This window comes from Drosophila obscura, unplaced genomic scaffold (assembly GCF_018151105.1).
Source record: "Drosophila obscura isolate BZ-5 IFL unplaced genomic scaffold, ASM1815110v1 contig_36, whole genome shotgun sequence".
NCBI classification, from domain to species: Eukaryota; Metazoa; Arthropoda; class Insecta; order Diptera; family Drosophilidae; genus Drosophila; species Drosophila obscura.
This window is the reverse complement of record NW_024542824.1, coordinates 200,110-210,992: the sequence shown is the minus strand read 5'-3', so window position 1 is coordinate 210,992 and position 10,883 is coordinate 200,110. Positions and strand designations below refer to the sequence as shown.

Below are 10,883 nucleotides of genomic sequence, written 5' to 3'. Positions count from 1 at the left end.
TGGTGTTGGCTTCGGATTCGTGTTCTTCGCTGTTACCCGACGTTTTGCCTTTGCTGGGGCTTTGCTGGGGCTTTGCTGGGTGTCGTGTTCTTCGTGCCGATATGGGTCAGTGTATTCGTTGGGGTATGTCGTGGTCGCGTGTTTGCTGTTGCTGGTATCGGTGTCATGTTGGCGCTGCTGGGTGCCAAAATTGTTGGGATAGGTTGTGGACGTATGACGGCTGCCGTAGGCTTCGGTTTCTGGTGTCGAGTTTCGTTGCCTTGTACGCTGTTGGTTGGAACGGGGTGGATAGGTGGTGTGGGGCACTGATTTCGTAATTGTAGAAGTGTGGTACCGCACTTGATCGTTGTTTCAATGGCACATAGGAAGTCCATGCCGACGATAACTTAGTCCGTGGGTCGGGGCGGACGTCGTTCCCGGCTGAACCCGTGTCAGTCGAGGACGCGAGTCGTTTCCCGACGTGTGCTGGCGACAGCAATCGACGGTCCGTGTGCCGCGCTTGCAACATTCCCAACAGAATAGGATCGAGGGATTTTGGCATTCGTATGCCGCATGCCCTGCTTCACCACACCGGCGTCAGGCTGCGCGTGGGTTGGCGATGGGGGCCGTGATCATGCGATGTGTCGCCTCGGGTTTTGTCGTACTGGTTGGGTTGAATAGCTGTCTCCTTGGTGAGTCTGCCGAGTCCCAATGAGGCTTCCGGGATGGTGTCCGATTGGAGTCGCTGCTCGTCGGCTCTGTAGCCGGCCTTGTTTGTTGTGGTGGTGCGAGAGTGGTCGGGATGGTCCGCGCTTGAATACTCTCCAACTCCGTGGCCAGCAGTGTTAGCTGTGACAAGCCTCGCAGTTCGTGGCGGCGCACGTTCATCTGGTATGCTGGGAGGGCGTATCCGTAGATCCTGCTTAGCTCCTTGGCTGCGTCGTACCTGGCGTGGTACATGAGTAGCCGTATCTCGATGAGGAAATCTTTGACCAGTTCCCCTGACACTTGCTTGCGGGCTCGGATCTGGTCTTCCAGTTGTTCAAAATACCGTGGTGGCAAGAAGAACGCTTAGAATTCCTGGCGGAAGTTTTCCCATGAGGAACTTTGTAGGCGGCTGATGCGGAACCACCACCTGACACGGTCTGTGAGAAGTTCGGCCATGGCCCGCGGTAGCTGGTTTGTGTCCACCCCATACGAGAGCGCACGTTCTTCGAGTAGTTCAATGAATGATAGAGGATCACCTTGGCCGTCAAACTGGATTCCCCATTTTCGGATGTTTTCCGCCATTTTTGCGGCGTGGTTGAAGTAGTGTCCTTCCATGGTTCGGTCGATCGCTGGGAAGACCCTCGGTACGGGTGCTGGATGAGTCTCTGTAGCTAGGGGCCTTGGAAACGGGGCTGCATGAGTGCGGTCTTCGGTGGCTGCAGGGACTCGTAATCCGGTCTTAGGATCCATTTGGCGAGTGTCGGATGGTCCAGGAGTAGCAGGCAGTGGTGACTTGGTGCGGTAGCATGAGGCTGGTTTGGCATAGTACCTTTCGAACTCTCCTAAGCGAACCCATGCATCTTGCGCGAGTGGTCCGGTGACTAGCGCGGAAAATTTCTTTCGGCGTTCATCGACCGTTCCTTCGCTGCCGAATCCGAATTCTTCGGCGAGGACTTCTAGCTCGTCCCGACGAAGTTTGTGGAGCCAGCCGGTGCTCACCCCTAGATTGGAAAAGTGTCCCGCAGGGTACGCCTCCTCTGGTTGTTCCTCGTCGTGGTGTTCCATGGTGGTTTTCTGTTGGTTTTGGCACTGATTCAAGGTTAAACGGCACTTTTAGGGTCGGCACTGCGTTTACTTTCGCGATTGTTTTCGCGCCCGGATTACGTTAGTGAATTATTGTTGCGTTTCTATTCAATTTTCCTTTTGCTGGCAGTGGGTCTTTAATCCACGAAGTCCCTGATTTCGGTTTTTCTTGATGTTTTCTCTGCTCGGGCGCCACTTGTAAGGACCTATCTCAGGCTGAGGTATGCTCACTCTGTCCAGGGCTCTTGAATTACAAGGTTATTTTTAATTCGCAAGGACTTTTATGGGGAAGGAACCAGGAACTTGGCCAAGAAGCTGAAAGAAAGCGGTTTTAAATCACAACACCTTTTTTGAAGTGGGTTTTTTATTATTGGTTTATTTAGTGTTTTATTTAGGCGCGACGTATATCGGCTCGATTTACTCCATTGACTCCCGCGATTGAATCTCGATTGACTGCCTCCTACGATGGCTGGTGGACTGCCTCCTCTTCATGCAAGGCAGTGCCTTTTACGCTGCCTTGTACGCTGTTGGTTGGAACGGGGTGGATAGGTGGTGTGGGGCACTGATTTCGTAATTGTAGAAGTGTGGTACCGCACTTGATCGTTGTTTCAATGGCACATAGGAAGTCCATGCCGACGATAACTTGATCCGTGGGTCGGGGCGGACGTCGTTCCCGGCTGAACCCGTGTCAGTCGAGGACGCGAGTCGTTTCCCGACGTGTGCTGGCGACAGCAATCGACGGTCCGTGTGCCGCGCTTGCAACATTCCCAGCAGAATAGGATCGAGGGATTTTGGCATTCGTATGCCGCATGACCTGCTTCACCACACCGGCGACAGGCTGCGCGTGGGTTGGCGATGGGGGCCGTGATCATGCGATGTGTCGCCTCGGGTTTTGTCGTACTGGTTGGGTTGAATAGCTGTCTCCTTGGTGAGTCTGCCGAGTCCCAATGAGGCTTCCGGGATGGTGTCCGATTGGAGTCGCTGCTCGTCGGCTCTGTAGCCGGCCTTGTTTGTTGTGGTGGTGCGAGAGTGGTCGGGATGGTCCGCGCTTGAATACTCTCCAATTCCGTGGCCAGCAGTGTTAGCTGTGACAAGCCTCGCAGTTCGTGGCGGCGCACGTTCATCTGGTATGCTGGGAGGGCGTATCCGTAGATCCTGCTTAGCTCCTTGGCTGCGTCGTACCTGGCGTGGTACATGAGTAGCCGTATCTCGATGAGGAAATCTTTGACCAGTTCCCCTGACACTTGCTTGCGGGCTCGGATCTGGTCTTCCAGTTGTTCAAAATACCGTGGTGGCAAGAAGAACGCTAAGAATTCCTGGCGGAAGTTTTCCCATGAGGAACTTTGTAGGCGGCTGATGCGGAACCACCACCTGACACGGTCTGTGAGAAGTTCAGCCATGGCCCGCGGTAGCTGGTTTAAGTCCACCCCATACGAGAGCGCACGTTCTTCGAGTAGTTCAATGAATGATAGAGGATCACCTTGGCCGTCAAACTGGATTCCCCATTTTCGGATGTTTTCCGCCATTTGTGGCTGCAGGGACTCGTAATCCGGTCTTAGGATCCATTTGGCGAGTGTCGTATGGTCCAGGAGTAGCAGGCAGTGGTGACTTTGTGCGGTAGCGTGAGGCTGGTTTGGCATAGTACCTTTCGAACTCTCCTAAGCAAACCCAGGCATCTTGCGCGAGTGGTCCGGTGACTAGCGCGGAAAATTTCTTTCGGCGTTCATCGACCGTTCCTTCGCTGCCGAATCCGAATTCTTCGGCGAGGACTTCTAGCTCGTCCCGACGAAGTTTGTGGAGCCAGCCGGTGCTCACCCCTTGATTGGAAAAGTGTCCCGCAGGGTACGCCTCCTCTGGTTGTTCCTCGTCGTGGTGTTTCATGGTGGTTTTCTGTTGGTCTTGGCACTGATTCAAGGTTAAACGGCACTTTTAGGGTCGGCACTGCGTTTACTTTCGCGATTGTTTTCGCGCCCGGATTACGTTAGTGAATTATTGTTGCGTTTCTATTCAATTTTCCTTTTGCTGGCAGTGGGTCTTTAATCCACGAAGTCCCTGATTTCGGTATTTCTTGATGTTTTCCCTGCTCGGGCGCCACTTGTAAGGACCTATCTCAGGCTGAGGTATGCTCACTCTGTCCAGGGCTCTTGAATTACAAGGTTATTTTTAATTCGCAAGGACTTTTATGGGGAAGGAACCAGGAACTTGGCCAAGAAGCTGAAAGAAAGCGGTTTTAAATCACAACACCTTTTTTGAAGTGGGTTTTTTATTATTGGTTTATTTAGTGTTTTATTTAGGCGCGACGTATATCGGCTCGATTTACTCCATTGACTCCCGCGATTGAATCTCGATTGACTGCCTCCTACGATGGCTGGTGGACTGCCTCCTCTTCATGCAAGGCAGTGCCTTTTATAGATCGGCCGGCCATCGATTTTGTTGGATCTTACAAAAGATATCCTATTACAGTGTTGGAATTTTCTTACGTAAGGGTGATTGGTAACAGAAGGTTACCTAATCACTGGCCCTATAGTCAGTGTTCGATATTCTATGTAAGGAATATCGAACTGATCACGGGCTCGCACATGTGAGTGTCTAACAAGAGTGCAATGCCCCAGGTAAGGGGATCGATTTGCACTTGTTGGCACTTCGCGTTTCTCGTGTGTAAAAAGAATGTCTTTCGGGGCAATTGGCTGTGTTTGCATTTTTGCTGGGTGTTGATCGCTTCACCTGGGAGTAGCGTTGGCTGCGTCGTCTGCTTGTAACGAACCATGGGATCCATGGTTCGTTACACCCTGCAGAAATAATCAAGAATCCTGGGGTGGCAACCGGATTGATACATCAACCTCGTCGAGACGAACTCGAAGCATTCGCCGACGAGTTCGTTGATGACCTGAGTAGGACTTTCGCTACTTTCGTCGAAGGCAAACTCACTCGTGACGTTTGGATCCGATTGGCGGAACTTGAAGGACAGTATTCCAAGTCTCTTGGACGCTCCAAATCACTGCAGCCAAGCGCCAAAACATCACAGGAGAAGAAGAAGAGCCTCGATCACAAATTTGGCATACCCTTTCCCCCGCCAGCGGCGGCCAAAAACAATGTGCCACCTGTAGTCCTGATATCCGAGGGAGGTTCACCAAGGCCCCGGTCGCCGGAAGCCAGTCCGATACCCATAAGGAGAACTCTGCCTCTTCCGGACAAAACCAGCAGACACACTGAGCCTGGGAACCACCACAACACTTCGTACTTCCACGCCTTCCAGATGGCGGACAGAATCAGGCACTGGGGCAGCCAATTCAACGGTCACGATGATCCTTTAGCATTCGTGGAATTGCTCGAAGAACGCGTTCTTTCATACGGCGTTGACATAAATCATCTACCTCGAGCCATGGCAGAAATGCTCACTGACAGAGCGGGTCGTTGGTTCCGAACCAGCCGACTTCAAAGCGTTTCGTGGGAAGAGTTCCGAAAGGAATTTTTGGCATTTTTCTTCCGCCTCGATATTTTGAACAGCTTCAAGACAAAATCCGGGCACGAAAACAAGCTGGGGGCGAGTTGTTTAAGGATTTCGTCATCGAGATCCGCCTCGTAATGCAACACGCAGGGTATGACACGACCCAAGAACTCAACCGCATCTACGACAATACTCTACCAGGATACCAACTGTACGTGAGGAGACACGAACTTCGAACTCTGGCCAGCTAACATAGTTGCCGTAGAGCTTGAAATCATTCAAGAACGGAACGATACCAGAAACTGGAACTCACCAGAAACGAAGTCACCTCAGAGTACATCTAGACGCACCAGACCCACTCCGAGCACAGAGTAAAAGCAACCGGAAGGGAACCAGACTTTTGAACCCATTTCGCCAAGACTCCCAACGCAACACATTATACCTAGTAAAGAGATCTCCAACAAAATGATTCAGCACGACGCATCCCCCATTGGCAACGCGCGCACGGCATGTCGTCGATGCGGCGGACCAGACCATTTGGCGGCAAGCTGCCAAAATAGCTCTATCCCATTTTGTTGGGAATGCGGAAAACGCGGCATCAGAACCATCCAATGCTACAAAACGAGAAGCGTCGGGAAACTAGGTGCGTCCTCGACTGCGACGGGAAAGCCGAGAACGACGCCATTCAAAACCCAAGATCAAAAAGACCCTTATACCTGCATGGCGGCGATGGCGATGGTAAAAATTGAAGGAAGACCCAGGAGCAACCCGAAGTTTCGTAAACCAAGCTCTGGCCGAGAGGTTAATTACAGACACAAATGTACGAGACGCTTTAATGCAAATCCGTCTAGCCGACGGGTCAGTGAGACCCATTACTCAAGTCTTACTCGCATCCACTAAACTACATATGCGCGAGGTACGGATACCCCTTTTGGTATTACCAAGCATGGTGGAGAGTGGGGATGGACTTTCTGTGCGCCATAGAAACCACAATACAATGCGGAACCACTCGCATACATCTACGAGGCGTTTGCATCAATGACGACGAGCCGACGACCACCGCCAGCCATGTGATAACCCAAGGACCCGAGAACAAAATCAAACGACCCACAACAGAGAACCCAACTACGACATCCTCAACGGAGAACAAAATCCGAAAACAAACAATTATGGCTCCGCATGGCTCCAACAGAAACCCCTGCTACGACAGAGAGCAAGGATCAAACACAAGCAACAGAGAACACGATAACGAGGATAAAAACAGGAAACATGAACACGATGGTTTCCACAGAGACCACAAGCACGAGAATGGCCACCGAGACCACCATCACGAGAACACCCACAGCGAGCACGAGCACGACAACAACGGTCACAAACACTCGGACAAGGATCACGAGTTTAAGGACCACAATGGAACCGAGGGACATATACGCTGCTAGGCGAAAGGACGAAGTCGAGCCGATATTCCTTCGAGCCACAAGACAAAGGTATCCAGCAATCATGGCTGCCACTACTCCCATCATATCCAACATTTCCGAGTACCCCACCCGACCAGACCACCCCAAGCGCATTCGACACGACAATTCTTCCCGATCACTCTATTGAAACCGTCGACATAGAAATGAACATGCATGCGGAAGATGAACCCGAACAAGACGTACAGCCCTGGATTCCAGACTTAGCACAACACATCCGCGAATTTCTTGACGAAGAACTCCCAAAGTTCGAAACCCTCCAAGGGTCGACAGACCTAGCAGAACACACCATTGTCATGAGGGACAGTCGCCCGATAAAACAACGGTATTATCCGAAGAATCCGGCCATGATGCGCATCACAGATGAAAAAGTCGAGGGTCTCGTTGAACGGGAACGGGAAGTGATGCCGGGAAGCCACCGCTTTCACGTTACCCGAAAGAGGTCTTTATCAATGGAAGGTAATGCCCCCGCCACGTTCCAACGGACCCTCGACACAGTTATCGGAGCAGATCAATGCGGACAAATGTACGTTTGTCCAATGCCGGATAAAATACCTAGGACACATGGTTAGTGAGGAAGGTATTCATACCGACCCGGACAAAATAGCAGCGGTTAAAGATCTGCGACCACCCGCCACCCTCAAGGAACTACGGCAATGTATAGGGATGGCGTCGTGGTATCGCCGGTTTGTGCCAAATTTCGCCACTGATGTTCAACCAATGTCACAACTTCTCAAGAAGGGACGAGCATGGACATGGACACGGGAACAACAGGACTCATTCGACAAACTAAAAGAGCTACTAACCACCGCTCCAGTTCTTGCTTGCCCTGACTTCAACGCCAAGTTTTGCCTTAATAAAGCAGAATAGAACTACTTGGCCATGGACAAAGAATGTTTGGCAGTCATATGGGCAATCAGGAAACTACGTTGTTACCTCGAAGGCTACAGATTTGACGTAATCACCGACCATCTCGCCCTTAAATGGCTAAATACCCTTGACAGTCCGTACGGCAGAGTTGCGAGATGGGCCCTCGATCTCCAGCAGTACCAAAACGATGTACACTATCGGGCGGCAAAAACAAAACGTCGTGGCGGACGCACTATCCATTGGAAACCCTTGCACGGGTCGAAGAAGAGAAGATAGATTGCCCCTGGCTCAAGCGCAGGACACAACAAGTTCAAGACGAACCCCAGAAATACCCGGATTACGCACAAGAGAACGGACAACTCTTTCGAAACATAGGGCACGGAGTTGACGATGACGATTATGTGGCCTGGAAGCTTTGTGTGCCCAAAGTCCGTTGCTCGTGAGTGCTACACGAATGCCACGACCAACCCACTGTCGGACATCTCGGCGTGCGGAAGACGATCACCAGGCTCACACAAAGATACTACTGGCCGGGTATGTACCGAGACGTGAGACGATACGTCCGAGTATGTGTCAGTTGCCAAAAGTTTTAGGCTATGCAACAAAAACCCGCCGGGAAGATGCTCACCCGCAGACCCGAAGAACCATTTGCAACCCTGTGTGCCGACTTCGTGGGACCGCTCCCACGATCCAAACAAGGTAACACCACACTACTGGTATTCTACGATGCCTTTTCCAAGTGGGTCGAATTAGTTCCGCTCAAGAAAGCAACGGCAGCAAACCTTGAAGGAGCCATTCGGGAACGAATCCTCAGTCATTTTGGAGTACCGAAAGTGTTCGTATGCGATAATGGTACCCAGTTTACCAGCCGATCGTTCAAATCATTTCTTAAGTCAGCAGGAGTAGAGCTCCAACATACAGCACCCTACTGTCCTCAAGAAAACCCCACCGAAAGGGCTAATATGACTGTGAAAACGATGATACTTCAGTTTGTTGAGGAACATCAAAGCACCTGGGACGCGTTACTACCAGAGATGTCATTAGCCATTCCCTTATTATTTTTACTTTGTATCGCTATTGTGACCACTCGTTAGTAAGTTAGTAAGCATGTTAGGAGAAAATTGTAAGGCTGCACCACAGAAACCAATGGCAATAAGTAGGACGGAATCATTTAATCCATCTATTTCCCTAATATAGAACTTAGCTCCTGCAGCCGCCGACATGGATTCGGGCGACGAAAACTCCTCCGAGACTCCACCAAGAGACGTGGAACTTGACGATGACGACCGGAATACTGAACTCGCAGACGACGACCAAGCAATGGAGTTCTCCGATGAGGATTCCACCGAGAACGACATCCCCACGTCAACGCACTTTCGGACCCATCGTGCTACACCCCCACCCCAACGAGCAGCGGGTGACCCGACCAACTGGGTTGACCTAACGTCCCGTAGGTCGCCCAGCCACACCACCGCTGTTCTCACGGCGTACCACCTACCCGTCCTATCCACGTCCCGGCCCCGACTCACCACGCCACGCCCCGGAGTCACCCTCTTACGCCTCACGAGCGGCACCGTATGTTGCCCCGGACCCGCCGACGTATACCCCTTACCGGTCACCCCGATATGCTGAGACTACGGATGAAACCGAAGGAGCATTCCGTCATAGACGCGACCCGCAGCTCGGCCAAGGAGTGTATCGTCCGGTAACACCCGAACAAGGGCTTGAACCATACGTACCACCGCCACGAAATTGGTACGACCAAGAAGACGACGATGACGACTACTACACACAGGAGTTCGTCTCGAGTGCCGAAACCACCACATTGTCACACCTTGAGGAATGCGAGTCACCCAGAACTGCCGGATGACCGTTGACATAACAATTCCACCATGGCGCAACGTGCAGGAATTCTTTAACACCTTCCGGGAGCCCGCCGAAGCACATCGAAACAGTCCAGCATACGAACCAGCCGACCCGGGACCAGACGTCGAACCGACGATCGCGAACGTAAATCTCCTACCTCGCGAAACGGATGACGAGGGCAGGGAGGCCCAGGATCGGGACGAGGACATTACTGCCAAACTCCCGAAACGGCGACGCACCGTGACCAGTCGCAAAACAGAGAGTAACCTCGTAAGCTGGGAGTCGGTATCCTCACTGGAGGATGAAGAGGGTCCTCGTTTCCGGCGTACCTGCCCCACCCCGAGTCTCACAAGATCGGATGAGAAATGGGAAGTCGACAAAGAGTGGGATGCCAACCCCACCCTGCAATCCCTCAATATCCGGTTTCGGAGGGTCAAGCTGACTTCACAACAGGCAGACACGCCCCAGGACTCGTGGTCACAGCAGGAAGACAGGCCCCAGGACTCGTGGTCACAGCAGGCAGACCGGCCCTAGGACTCGTGGTCACAGCAGGCAGACAGGCCCCAGGAATCGTGGTCACAGCAGGCAGACCGGCCCTAGGACTCGTGGTCGCCCGAAACGCCCCGAAACAGCAGGCTGAAACGCCCCAGGACTCGTGGTCACACAAGGCAGACACACCAATCGATAGGAACATCCAGCAGAGCCACGCATCTGCCGAGCCACTCGCCGTTACTCCAGCACCATCCATCACCAACCCTGGACAGAATGAGTTTACCCCAGCCTGAAATAGGTTCCTTACAATACAGGGCTTTACAGGGCTGGACAGTGCAGGCCACGAATCAGCTGAACGACGGAAGTGTTGCAAAGGGTTTCCAGGTCCCAGCGCAGCGAGCTTTTGACAGCGACCGACTACAGATCGTTAAAAAGATTCGAATTAATTAAATTCAAATTAATTCAAATTTCTGTCCACAAGCACCTGCAAAGCGGGAAGACCGGCTATCTATCTGGTTACCGAATCGGAGCGGTATAACTCCCACCGGTGATCGCCGCAGGGAAACCTCTAACCGCCGAGGGATCCCAGAAGCCGCTCCTTCTCTGAAGGTACAATGCTGGGAGGATCGTATCTAGCCCAGCTGGCTGACTCGGACGACCTCCAGGCCTTCGCTCAAAGAGCCAAGATCGCGAGGTCTCCCTCTGGAATTGCACCCGCGAGTGCCCCGATGATGGACGGCGATACGCCCAAAAGAGGCAGAGAGCTAAGTAACCCTGCCAGCTTAGAGAAAGAGACCAAGAGGAAGAAGGTCACCAAAAGTCTCCAAGCGCTGTTGGCCGAAATGGGCGAGATCATAGACGGATTGGTATCCGTAATTCTCGAGAAGAGGCCGGCTACCCGTCTTGGAAACCAGCTAAAAGACTCCCTATCCAACTTGAAGGAGTTACACTCGGACATCTGC

At 52.3% G+C, this 10,883-nt stretch overlaps 2 protein-coding genes across 2 annotated transcripts; both read left to right on the top strand.

Moving 5' to 3' along the window:
- Positions 1 to 6,180: 6,180 nt before the first annotated feature.
- Positions 6,181 to 6,657, top strand: LOC121404707 (uncharacterized histidine-rich protein DDB_G0274557-like). Its single transcript, XM_041594771.1, has one exon. The coding sequence runs from the start codon at positions 6,181 to 6,183 to the stop codon at positions 6,655 to 6,657; it is 477 nt and encodes a 158-aa protein (XP_041450705.1).
- A 1,978-nt stretch (positions 6,658 to 8,635) lies between these two features.
- LOC121404698 lies at positions 8,636 to 10,337 on the top strand. Its single transcript, XM_041594734.1, has 2 exons — positions 8,636 to 8,686; positions 8,768 to 10,337. Exon 2 carries the CDS (start codon positions 9,406 to 9,408, stop codon positions 9,961 to 9,963), a length of 558 nt encoding a protein of 185 aa, XP_041450668.1. The 5' UTR covers positions 8,636 to 8,686; positions 8,768 to 9,405; the 3' UTR covers positions 9,964 to 10,337.
- Positions 10,338 to 10,883: the final 546 nt, after the last annotated feature.